The sequence below is a fragment of the Parasteatoda tepidariorum genome, chromosome 8 (genome assembly GCF_043381705.1).
Source record: "Parasteatoda tepidariorum isolate YZ-2023 chromosome 8, CAS_Ptep_4.0, whole genome shotgun sequence".
Classification (NCBI taxonomy): domain Eukaryota; kingdom Metazoa; phylum Arthropoda; class Arachnida; order Araneae; family Theridiidae; genus Parasteatoda; species Parasteatoda tepidariorum.
The window spans coordinates 59,642,443-59,656,603 of record NC_092211.1 but is presented as its reverse complement, the minus strand read 5'-3'; the positions used below and the strand labels follow the sequence as shown (position 1 = coordinate 59,656,603).

The window sequence follows — 14,161 nt, the reverse complement described above, 5'->3', positions numbered from 1 at the left end:
AGTGCTGAATAAAAACCTAATAAATTGAATTTATTAAACTAAGAATCACACATTAACAAACTACCACTTAAAAATATTCATTTGCTGTCTGGAGCAAGTGGGCATCTCTGTAATTATAAAAAAAAAATTATTCAGTAAAATTTTTATTCAGTAAATACAAAATTAAAACAATATTTAGAATTGATTTTCAAAGTGAAATAATTAGGGAGATTTCGTACTTTTACGTTAGTTTAGATTTGAAGCAACTGCTCATGCTCGCGTTAATTTTAGATGCTATGTGTCTTAGCTTTATGTTGACGTCATTAACGCTACAAAGACAAAGCTACAAACAGGCTGTTTATAGCTGTTAAATGTTGCTTTTCTGTTGTTAAAACATGGACGTGGAATGCGAATTTAAAGAAACATATTGGTGAAATTTAGCAATTAATCATGCTATATTACTACAAACTTACCTGTGTAGTTTAAAGCCAACTACTGCAAGTTAAATGGTTTATTGTGGACCTCGTGTATAAACTAAATTTCTTCAATCTTCTACAACAAATCTAAATAATAAGCTGCATTCTTTATCGCTGAATTCACCAAAATCTACCAATTTTTTCTGCTCAAAAATCCTTAGATTTTTTTTTATAATTGAGAACGCTCAATTTATTTTTAAAATATTTTATCACAATACAAACAATATTCGAGTTTATTAGTAAAGTTGTTGAACTGTAACGGTTTCATTTCTAACATTGAACTCTGTTATGATTTAAAGCAAATCAGATTTTAAACCTTTTACGTCTATAATTGTTTAAAGTGGCCATTTAGTTGGAAAAAACTAGGGTAATAATTTGTTAATAATAAAAAAATAATGAATAATAGAATGTCTCATTTTAAATTTCTTTTTGTAAAAACATTGTGAAAAAATATTTCGTTGAAGCTCATTTCTTTGAATACGAATTAAGTATGATTCACTTAAAATATATAAATATTAAACATTACATATTTTAGTGTAATGTTTAACATTACGTTAAAATACACAGTATTAAACATTACATATTTTAATATTTACACATATAGCAGATAGTTTTTTATACATTTTCTTACAATATTTCACATAAATTTCAAAAACATATTTACACTATATAAATTGTATAATTTAAGAATGCTTTCAAGGCTTGATACGAAAGGTGTTTCGTAATGGTCACCCTTATTGAGTATTTTAAAAACCCTTGTCAAACACAAGGTTAAAAATGTATCTTCATAAACGGCTTAAAATTAATATTTAAGGTGGACTAATGCGAAAACATGATTTTGAGCAAAATTTTCGTAGTTCAGTTTATTATAAATTTAGAAGCCCTGTACTCTTAGCTATCTAAAAATACTTTATTTTTGTTTGTAATCTAATTATTTCGTATTTTATAGCAGTTATGTGAGAGGGGATAACAATGGATAGACAAATGATTTTAAGTTTTAAATGCATTTATCTCGAAATCATATTTTTTTTTTCAGATTTTACGCTATCTTAAACATGCTATCTCATGTTGTTTTTGTAAGAATTGTTTATATTTTTTCATGAGTGTTTATGATTATAGCACACGTATTTTGAATTACGAATTAAGAAAAAAAAGTAGAATTTCTTTTTCTATGCTTTTTTTTCGCAAAGAAAAGTGCGGAAATTTTTCATAATTTGCTTTTTTAAGTACATTGATCCTTAACTCAGTAGTATATGCACTTGCTATTAAGATAATAGTACAAAACATAGTCGATAGCCTTGAAATGATTTTTTGTTTTAAGCGAAATAATTTTTTTTGCAGTGTTTAGAGTATATGCAAAAAAAGTCTCATTTTTGCCTAAAAATTAACATTTATTAAAAAAACAGCAATAAAAATATTTTTTGTCAGTTTTATAGGTTTTTACATGTAATAATACAAATAAAATAGTTTTAAAAGATTTTATATTAATATGCAAAAAAAAAGTTATTGAAACTAGTTGGATACCTCAAGCTAGGGGAATAAATAAGAACGCTATTAAAATCGAACGAATTGATACTGATAACTGCGAGATTGAGAACATTGAAACCTGTTTGATTGACCAGGGGAAGAGTTATAGAGTAAAAGGGCAATTATTAGAAGCAGCATGATACTGCACCAAACTATCAAGCAATAGATTTCAATAGTATTTTTGTTTATAAATGATAATATCAATATGCCCAATGTGTCATACTTTTTATGCGTAATTTTCAGAAAGAAGAATCTGAAAAAATAAATTAAGGGTGATGGTTACAAAACACCTTTTATGTTCTTCTAGACTGCTTTTTATTTTAAAAATCTATTTACAAGTATTTACAATTCTATTTTTCTTCAGCCTTTCAACTGAATTACTTTTAACCGAATATTCACAAATGTGACAGTATTAAAAGTTTCAATCAAAAGTTTAGGTTTTAATTTTTTTCATTGAAAAAAAGGCCACATTTCAAGCAATATTTATATCCCTCATCTGCCTTTCAATCGCCTCTGCAAGTGGACTCTGGACAGCGCTAGCAATTGTTCTTTGAAATACACCGGACAACAGGGTAGTGATTTCTCCCAATGCCCAAGAAATGAGTCCCATTCCAGTAATCTCCACCTTGACGTCTTTGAACTTCTTGATCTCAAGTCTTTCAAGATGAGGATGGACAACTTCGCCGTTATGTTTTTTGATGGTGATAATGACATCTGCTGCAAAATCCTTTGACATGAAAGTGACATATCCTTCCCGGTGTCTCCTACGCGTCTCCTTAATCCACGTATACCTTCCCTGACAAAAAAAAGTCATTTATACAAGAAGAAAAAAAATTGCTTACTTAAAAAAATGAAGGAAAACGTGTTCACGATAGATCCTGGGGAGTTTCATTACTGTTTTTTTTTTGTTTTTAGATTTTTTATTGATTCACGATTATTAGACTAATACACTGTAACATTATATAACACTGAAATTAACGCTATGGAACATTTTAGTGTATATCATCATTGAAAATGGTGCCATTACTACTTTAAAGTGGTGTAAAGAAACACCTTACATAACTCTTATGGATCTAGGTGATAAATTACACCATGAATGTTCTTTCACACAACTTGCTGTAAAGTTGCTTTTACACAGCTTGTGAAGTTATTGAGCAACAGTAAAATTTATAATTGCGTAAAACGCAGTTTGCGCGCTAAAAGTACAAGCCAAAATATTTTTATCCGTTGTCCGCCTGTTGTCAACTCTGTCAACATGCTTCTAGTTAGTAATAAATATTGTTTATTTACTTTTAATTGTTTGTTTTGTTTCAGTCGTGTTATACTTTTAAAGGGTATACTAAATTGCCCAAACCCAATATTAGCAGCATTTCAAAGTAGAGCAAAAGGAACGACTTAAACATCAGTATCAAAAGCATACGTCACTTGAAAAGATTTCTATTTACCGTGTAATGGCACGCGAGGAACTGTTGTTGTTGTTGTTGACGTATGCCTGTTTAGGCCGAGGTGCGAATGTTCTTATTTTCCAGTGGCGTCATCTGTGGCCAAGAATTCGACTTCTGCCACACGATACGTCACACCCGTTTATGGATGGTGTTTTCTACACTAGGGAACGCTGCAAGATCGGTACCGCCTAAATTTCCGGGTTACTGTTTCCGTTGTATTTTAAAGCCATTTGGCATCATTGTGTTTCGAGATTCTTGCAAACAATGTATTTGATTCCTTATTACTTGTGTTTACAATGCTAACAATACTTGTGTTTACAATGCTAAAAGTGTTAACATTAACATAAGATGGTGCACAGCTTGCAACAAGAACAAACAGTAATAAACTTATGGAAAGAGGCCAAATCAAGACTGCCAAAAAAGCGAGTTATTCAAAATCTGGCAACCATGTCACTTTTTTTAAGAATATATCTCTAAATAACTAAAACAAATTTTCACTTCAAACTTACCAGAATTACATAATAACATTAATATCTTATGAAGTACGGCAAATTTGAGCTCAGAAATTATCTAATTTATTTCTTTTATTGAAAACAAAACCATCCGTTTCAAAGTATCGCCTCGCAGAATGACATGTAGTAAGCAGTTGCAAACTTTCTAACCGGAACTAGAGCAAGCATACAGCTCGATATTGTTATTGTTTATGTTTCTACTGAAAACACCATCCATAAGACTGACCCACTCATACACCCATTCATTCATGCGCAGATCGTAATTTTGACCTGAATCAGAGAACGATCGATCTCCAATCCAGTACCTCCAGAGATATTGATTTGTTATGGGAACTTTACTACACGGTGAGTCTTCGGCCGGCCGGGTTCGAACCCACGAACTCTCGGACATGGGCCCAGTGACCTACCGACCAGGCTATCCTAGCCTACGCGAGGAACTGAAAAGAGAGCTTCAAAGTAACTTCGCTTTTAAGCTCTACTTTAAAGAGTTACTTCTGAGCTATTTCTCGGAGCTGTTTTAATGGGTCACTGTACTATGTAAATCATATTTCTTTAAAAAGTATGCGAAGTCATCCGTCAATGAAATTGAAAAATAAATTGAACAACTAACATAAAATGACTTACTTTTAGTTCCTCGACTGTCAATTTGATTTTTAGTGTGATATTCTGTCCATCACAATCAACAACTGCATTTCCCAGCTTTGCAAGCGTCGACAAACCCCACGTGAGTCCATCCTTCAAATCAACAACAGCTGATCTTGGTGGCAACCTCATTGGGTCTGGAAGCTCTTTGCTAGCTCTTTTCAAAACATTGTCCAAATAGTCGTCGATGTTAGTCTTCAAACAGTTGATATCCCTCTGTTTGGTTTGTGAGATTTCTTGGATGTGACGGCAGTCAACTAAAAACAAGAAACATATTTGTAAATGAGACCTCATCAGGAGCAAAATACGTTTCATCATTTGAAGGAATTGGATTAAAAAAAAATCTCTCGAAAGCATCAGTTCTTTTGCAAAATGTCTTTTGTAATTGGAAACTAGTTGAAGTAATTTATGTTTTATAAGTAGCAGGCGAATTATTATTTTATAATTTTATAGCCAACGTTGAACAGTCCGACTATCAATCCTCTCCTCCGAAGCCTTATAATTTTGAACCAAGCCCAGAAAACCAGAGAACTCCTGGATTAAGCATTGGGATATCTAGCTATCGTGGAGGATTTTTTTTAATATAATTAACCCGCACTTGCGTTACATGGTGAGGAAAACCACAAAAACATCCCATGGTTCGCCCGACGACAGGAGGATTCTAACCCATAATCCGTCTACCCGTGAGAGTATCTTACGTCAGCACTGTGGTCAGTATGAGCCAGGAGTAGAGTCGTATCAACCAGTCACTGCTGTAATTCAAACCTGCATCATGATTTTACTTTATTTTTTATAACCGTCGTTGAACAGCCGACCCAAATTCTTGGGTTTACAAATACTAATGTACAATTCCGTAGCCTTGTAATTTTAAACCCAATCCAGAGGATAAGGGAACTCCTGGATCAAGTATTGGGAGAAATTTGCCTTCGTGGAGGACTTTTTGATGAAACTAACTCGCAGTTGCGTTACATGGAGAGGAAAGAAAAGAACAAAATATTCCCGTGGTTAGTTTGATGGCAATGGGACTCTAACCCATGATCCGTCTACCACTGAGGATATTTTACGTCAGCACTGTGGTCGGTGTGAGCCGGGTACGGAATTCATGGTGATCCATCTTTATTTTGTATTGACGTTCATCTTGATCTATCTGTAACATGGCCATGTTGTTAATTCAAAAGTAGGCTTAAAAAGAAGACAACATGAAACAACAATCAACAGCGTGCTTATAGCTCTGTAAAACCTTACCAGCAGACCGTCTTGAAAGTTTAGAATGTTGCTCGTTCTTAAAGCCGAAAAATTGGGTGTGTTTTCAAATTAGCAGAAAAATATCATTTTTATATTCTTAGATACTATCGTTTTATTTACTTTTTTTATCTTCAGATTTAATGTGAAATTTAAAAATGTATAAAATAAGTTTCTAAACTTAAAAACTTTTTTTTAAAATATATTTTGAGTGCATCTGTATCTAATTTTAATGAACTTTGCAAATGAATATTCAACAGCAAAACCAATTTTTAAAGCCAATAAAAGTTAAAATTGGAATGCTAAAATTAATAAAAGCTGTTATTACAATACCCTTTCTTTATTTAAAACCTATTTAAGAAAAAGGTATAGAGAGAAAAAGTTATATTCGCTCCTTTAAATTCAGTTAAAAATTCAGAACATAATTATATTAAAATTAACTCATCTATTTTTCAGGTTCTTAATATATTTATAATAATATTAATAATAAACTGGGAGAAATCACAGTCTTTTTTAAAACTCTCTTTTATTTTTAAATCAGCAGTAAAATTTTAAAAGAAATCGTGGTAGAAGTTCTCCGTGGAGAAGACTTTGTTATTTTATGAATTTTTAATTTGTTTATTTACTATTCACTGATAAAGTTATCATTTTGTATTTCCTAATGCTAAACTGACGCTATGTTGTATATACGATAAAAAAGTGTCTTTTAGAAAAGACAGATATCTGACATTAGTGATTAGATAAATTCTTATCAAAATCTTCACGACTATTTAGAATCAGAATCTCAGTTAGAGGTTATATTCACCAGTGTTAGCTCTTATTTTGACGCCTCTCTTTATTCACACAAATAGGAATTATACTATAATTTTGCTCAGTTACTCTTTACTGAAACAATTATGAATTTTACTATAATTTTGATCAGTTACCCTTTATTCACAAAATAACGAATCATTCGAACAAAAAAATTTCAATTACTCTTTATACGAACAATTATGAATTATACTGTAATTTTGATCAGTTACTATTTATTCACACAATTATGAATCATACTAAAAAATATTTCAGTTACTTTTTATACAAACAATTATGAATTTTACTGTAATTTTGACCAGTTACTCTTTATTCACAAAATAATGAATCATTCCTAAAAAAAATTCAGTTACTCTTTATGCGAACAATTATGAATTATACTGTAATTTTGATCAGTTACTATTTATTCACACAATTATGAATCATACTAAAAATATTTCAGTTACTTTTCATACAAACAATTACGAATTTTACTGTAATTTTGATCAGTTACTCTTCATTCACAAAATAATGAATCATTCTATAAAAAAAAAATTTCAGTTACTCTTCATACGAACAATTATGAATTATACTGTAATTTTGATCCAGTTACTATTTATTCATTCACACAATTATGAATCGCATTAAAAAATATTTCAGTTACTTTTTATACAAACAATTATGAATTTTACTGCAATTTTGACCAGCTACTCTTTATTCACAAAATAATGAATCATTCTAAAAAAAATTTCAGTTACTCTTTATGCCAACAATTATGAATTATACTGTAATTTTGATCAGTTACTATTTATTCACACAATTATGAATCATACTAAAAAATATTTCAGTTACTTTTTACACAATAATTATGAATTTTACTGTAATTTTGATCAGTTACTCTTTATTCACAAAATAATGAATCATTCTGAAAAAAAAATTTCAGTTACTCTTTATACAAACAATTATGAATTATTCAGTAATTTTTATCAGTCGCTCATTATTGACGCAATTATGAAATGTGCTATAATTTTGAACAGACTATTTACACTGAAGAAACGGTATGGTCAAAACTATCAGATAATGGTAAAATTTAGCGTGTTTCTGGTTCTGTGAAAACACCAAAAGGCTCGTTAATTTTTACCGAAGTGCTGTGATAATGATTTTGGTAAGATAAACAAAAAAATTATTTCATTCTCACCAGTTGTTTAGTTTATAAACCGCTCAAAAGCAGATATCAATCAAACAAAAGTAGCATAATAAAGAGAAAGAGTGAGAGAAAGAAATTACATGTTACCACGTATGAGTCATAACATTCATAGTCAAATTTTTAAAATTTAAAAATAAACTTATAAACAGCGATAAAAACCATTCCCTATTTGAATTGTTGTAAGAATCATCAACGAGTTAAACCACTTTGCATTTGTTTCTTCTAATTGAATCTCACAATCTGTATTACTAATGTTAATTTTTCTTCAAGTCCAGTTATTTTTTTTCCAAATCTAGATAATCATGTATTTCGTTTCTATTAACACATTAACAAAATGTTCTTAAACTTACAACAAAGTGTTCTTAAACTTACCATTGTATAATAGTGTGCTTATCAAAAATAACACAAGAATATTTCCTTCTTTAGTAAACTTCATCTGAAATATGGTAGATTATTTCACTTACATGCATAAATTTATTTACATGAACATTTTTTAACAATTTTATTGCCAATTATTTTATTAACAGTTTCATTCACAATTTTATTTCAGCATTAAAATAAATTTTCTTTAGAGTAACTTTAGTTTGATATCATTCATTTCATTTAAAATAACATACACAATCAAGTATAAAATAAAAACGAATATCATGTAAACATTTCAGATAAAAAAATATTACTGCATAGCTGCCAAGTATACTTCAAAGAAATAAAAAAAAAAGGTTTTTTATCTCTCTCTCTCTACCAAATAAGTGTTCTAAGTTTTACTTACCTAAATTATAGTCTTTTTAGTTTTTATTATTCTTATAAGACTATGGCATAATTATTTTCTTTGTTTAACGGCTACTAACTTTTTTTTATCCTTTCCTAAAGCATATTTTACCAACTACTTTTATTTGTAGAGTAAAAAATTTAATGTTTAAATTTAATGTTATCTAACTGAAACAGAAAATGTTATTTTCTTTTAAAGTTTTCAAAAACTATTTTTTGTACTAGTTTTTAAAGAAACTTGAAAATCAATTCGTAATACTACTATTATCTTCTTGGCTTTATGCATATACAGCTCAATACGAGTAACAATTATATATATATATTCCAAACGTAAACAAATAACATTTAATAACACTTTTTAAATTTTTTTTCGTACATTAAATATGAAGAATTAAGAAATAGATAATTTCAATTATTTTTTATATATTAAAATTTAAATGTTATTAAAATTTAATTCTTAATCATGCATACGTTCTATCAAATATTGTTGGTTTAATAGCTTAAATTTAATTATTTAATTCAATTTAACCAATTTTGTATAAACAGTCCGTAAAAAAATATAAATGAATAAATAAATAAAAAAGAAAGAGAGATTACATTGAATAACTTTTGATCTAATGATCGGATCTTCGCGTTCTAGAACACAATCGTAATGGTTTCAAGGAGAGACCTCAAATATGCTAACTATTTAGTTCTCACGATATTTAAGTTCCAAAATCAGACACAAAAACGTATTCTCTTTGAATAAACATATTTTTTTTTTGACAGATTCAGATTTCTAACCCCCAAAATATAGGAGGTAACCGGATTCTTAGAATATAGTCAGAATAGTCTAATCAAGAAAGCTGCCCAAAGTTTGCACCCTGAAATGTTAATTTTACTTTTGTGGGTTTTTAATCGAATTGAGAAATATTTTTTACCCAATTATAAACTGTAAAATTTCCAAAGGTAATTTCATGTAAAATATAACTTTTAATAAATGTTTATTATTTTATTTAATAATGGTCAAAAAAAATTGAACTGTAGGGTTTATATTTGTTTTTACATAATTTTAAATTTCAAAACACAAACTTTGAGTGAAATCCGTCGAATAGTTCCTGGGAAATCAAATTTTAAAAATACGCCTTTTTTTATTTTGGGTTATTATTTTGAGCACTTCACACTTGTAAAAATACATCTCATAAATACGAAACAAAAAATAAACACGATTTTTTAAAATATTACCATGAATATTTTTCCAACATACAAACTGGATTCAGGAAGAACACTTTAGAAAATGTATGTGGAAGCTCTTATGAGTGACAACAAAAAGGTTCAAAGCATTTTAAAGGGACAAAATTTTTTAAATAAATTTTTTTAAGAAAATTTTTTTTTCTTTTAATTGTAAGCAAAAAAAAATTTCTTCAAAATAATTAAATTTAAAACAGTAAAATTGAATGAAATAAAGATTAAAGATTAATGAGCATCATCAGAAAAAAATTATATCATCAAAATAAATAAATAAAGATTAAAACTCATAAATGTATTACCTTTTTCAGAGCTGTAAATATAAACAAATAAAAGAACCTTTAAAGAGTGCTTTGTACATCTAGAGCAAGTTAATGATACTAAATCTCTGAAACTTCTCAATATAAATGATTTCAAGATCCTCCATGTCTCTAATTACTATAAATTATCTTTAGAAACTTTGACCAAATTTTGAGTCATAAATTAATCTTAAGACACTTATAAATTTGAAAATTTTTCGATTATTCAAGATTACACCCGCCCATTCTTCACAGAATTGACGTATTTCTAAAAATAATTTCCGTTTCAAAGGTCTTTTGTGAATGCGTCTAAAAATAAAACGGATATTTGCGATGTCTGGAAAACCGGCAGGTTCGGTAATTTATTTATTTTCTATTGAATGGAGGACCTTTGGAACGAAATATCTATCGAAGGTAAAATCGAACTTTGTTCATTCATTAAAGATATAAAAATGAATTTTGACCGTTAAAAGTTCCTGATAATAAAATTATATGGCAATATGGAAAAGAGTTAAGCTGTTTCAAGATAAAACATTTAATTATAATTAATTTATTATAATTAATTAAAAAAAAGTTAATTAATAATTAATTTTATGGTAATTAATTAAAAATTTAATTAAAAATTAATTTGATTATAATTATTATATTAAGATAAAGCATTTAATTATACAAATCTACTTTTGATTACTCAAGCATATTGGAAGTTGTGTTTCTTATAAGAACTTTAGAAACTTTTTAATTAAAAATCAATAAACCGGTTCCCGTTTCAATAAAAAATATATATTTAAGAAAAAAATCCTTACGCCTACCGAAGATTTTATTTTTCTAACGGGAAATAATTTGGAAATTTTTTAACCAAAAATTTATATTCAAGTTCCCATGTCGATTTAAAAAAATAATATTTACGAATAAATTAATATGCATAGCTAAAATTGTATTTCTCTGAGGAACTTTAGAATTTTTTTGTTCAGAAATAAGTCCGTTGCCTTATCAATAAAAAAGGAGGATATAAATCATTATATGCACACCTAAAATTGAATTTCTTTGAAGTACTTTAGAAATGTTTTGACCAAAAATTAATAGACCAGTTCCGTTAACAATAAAAAAAAAACTGATAATTGCGAACAGATCATTATACATACCTAAATTATCTTTGTTTAAAGGGCTTAAGAAATTGGTCGTAAGCTTGAAATTGATGTAATAGGTTTTGGGTTGGATCCAAGATGAAAAAAAATAAAGTCCGCCGTCCAGCAAATGTAAACTTTAGCCCCCATTTTGAATTTACTAAGAAGGAAAACATAAAATTACATATTTACTCATTTGACTTTCCTATCTAGACAAGTGAGGTATTGTTTCCGAATCCAATTAGACAAATATAAATCATTAAGGCATGGTTTAAAAGTTATGAACTTTTTTTAGTTAAAGAATTCTCGACTTTGACATATTAATGCATAAAACCTTTTAAACTTTCATACTATTCGTTCTCTCGTATTAACTTAAATTTGGTTTCATATAAAAAATACACAAAAGAAGCAAAACCTCACTTGTCGAGATAGCAATTTTTTTGGTTTTTCCCAGTACATTTAAAATGCTAATTGAAGCTCACCTTGTGGAAAAGGACGCACTTTAGACATCCATTTTAGGCATGAAAAATTTTTTTAAAAACAATTTCCAGATTTCGGAATATTTAGATTTCAAGATTTCAGAAAAATTTAAAGATTAAATCAACCGTTGAACTAAATATAATGTTAAATAAATTTTGAAATCATTTTTAACCCGATTTCTTTACTTACTTACCTCCCCCCCCTTCCTAAATGCTATATTTACACACTTAAACCAATTTAGATTTGCAAAACAAAATCGGAAACGAATTTTTGCATTATTGTGCATATTACATGAAATATCCAGAACCTGTATTTTTTTTATTCATAATGACCGTTGCTTATTTTTATCTATGCAAAATACTGCCCTCAATTATAATATAGGACGAACATTGTTTTGTCGTTTAAACTCTGCAAAACGTATTGTTCATAATGACACACACCAATTTCCTGATTTGCCTCTGTTTTAATTATATATCTTTTAAGAAAAGATAGGACACAAAAATAATGTCTCATAATCTGTTTCACTACCACACAATCCAACTAAATTGCCAAATATTTCACATAGGATATCCTATTGTATCATTTAATACTTATTTTCACTTAATTCAATTCTATTATTATTTTTCTTAAAATAATTCCTGAGTTATAACTTTTTGCCATCCTTTCATTTTTTCAAACAATTTCTTTATGCTTGCATAAGAGCAACAGTTAATTTTGACAAATGATTCTGGAGTGTAATGAAAAGAATTATCTATCAACACGAATCCGGTTTATTTTACTTCACTTGAATTGCGCCAATACAACAAAAATGGAAAAGCGCAGAAGGAAAGCACTAAAGCAATTTAACTAAATAGAGGAGGCATCGCATTTGCAAAAGCTGCCGGTTTCGGAGATCAAATTGGAGAAATAAACTCTTCATTTTAAAAGTGGCATAAGCCATAATCCTTTCAATGAGATTTGAGCTTACGATGTTATCTAACCTGTTGCTCTTGACTTGATTTTAAATCATATGAGTTTCTTTTCCCTCTTTCCTTTTAATTCTTAAGTCTGTAAAAATCTGTTGATATTATTCTAAATTCATGTTCAAAAGTAAAGGAACAAAAACATTTTTGCGTAAAATCCTTATAAACGAGTTAACAGTCCATTTCACACCGAAATGGAGCACAGTGCTTTCCATTTCAACTCTCGTCTCAAGATATTTTGTCTCTTTTCATGTCTTTCCCATTGTTTTCAATTCGTTCGCAATCGCCATGTATTTTCAAGTCTCCCTCTTTTTCTATCGCCCTGAGGACCCCAATCAAAAAATTGTTTTACTTTGAATTTTTCAGTTTTACGTAGAACGTCGCCAATCCATTTCCATTTACGTTTTTTTAATTTCAAGATCAATTGGTTTCTGTTTCGCTTTTCTAAGGATTTCTGCATTACAAATTTTATGGAACCATTTGATACGTAAGATCCTTCTTAAACAGTTGTTAATGAATGCTTGAAGTTTAACCCATATACTTTCACTTATTGGACTAAATACTGTGCATATGATGGTTAAAATCAATTTACCATTTTTATTGCACTTATTGTTGTCATATTTGCAATCAACTTAGTTCCAATTTATTATAGAACTATGAGTAATGTTATGATTAATAATTTTAATTATAGTATTGTAATTAATCATTATAACTATACCTGGTGGGAAGTACTTCCCACCAGGTATAGTTATTATTATTTCGGGCTCACGCAAGCCAAAAATATTTTTGGACCGTTGAAGGTTAAGAAATAATGAACAAATATCAAGTGAAATTTAATATAAAAATGTATCAAAGTATGAGAAAAAAGAAAGCTGATGGCATGAACTCAAGATCATTAATTAATAGGCATTAGAGCAATGTAGTCAATAAATGTTGTAGCAAAAGAACACATATGACAGGCTTAACATAAGATATGACAGAATGAGCTCTCATACTTTTTATAAGATCTTGGAACATTAAATTCCACTTCATTAAGGCACTTATTATCATCCTTAAGTTCTGGGAGGGGATGGCGAGTAGCAACTTTGCCAAAAACACTTCAAATATGATCCATGGTATTCTGGTCTGGAGATCTACTTGACCACATCATTCTTTGAATATCTTCAGCTTCAAAAGTATTTCTCGACCTGTCCAATCATGCATATCTCGTCATCATTTATGAAGAGGAACTGCAGTGCTTTTCAACATATATAGAGCTTTAAGATGTAAGTTCTATATCTCAAAAAGGCCAGATTGCTTTCCTGATAATCCACAGCTTTCTTGACCAGCAGGACATCAATTTCGGACACAGACGCTGTGGATCTGTTTTATTCACTATGAATCTCGATTCAGTAGGTATTATGAATCTCGATTCAGCCTGAATAATGATTTCCGATGTGTTCACAGATGAAGAGAACCAGAAATCCGATACTTCGGAAGTGA

The 14,161-nt window shown here is 29.1% G+C and overlaps 1 protein-coding gene across 1 annotated transcript; it reads right to left on the bottom strand.

Annotated features, from left to right (window-relative positions):
* Positions 1 to 1,024: 1,024 nt before the first annotated feature.
* On the bottom strand, positions 1,025 to 10,445 carry LOC107436249 (uncharacterized). Its single transcript, XM_016047883.3, has 4 exons — positions 10,117 to 10,445; positions 8,192 to 8,255; positions 4,564 to 4,838; positions 1,025 to 2,778 (listed from the first exon to the last, which is right to left on the bottom strand). The coding sequence occupies exons 2-4, from the start codon at positions 8,253 to 8,255 to the stop codon at positions 2,455 to 2,457; spliced, it is 663 nt and encodes a 220-aa protein (XP_015903369.2). The 5' UTR covers positions 10,117 to 10,445; the 3' UTR covers positions 1,025 to 2,454.
* Between the last annotated feature and the right edge of the window lie 3,716 nt (positions 10,446 to 14,161).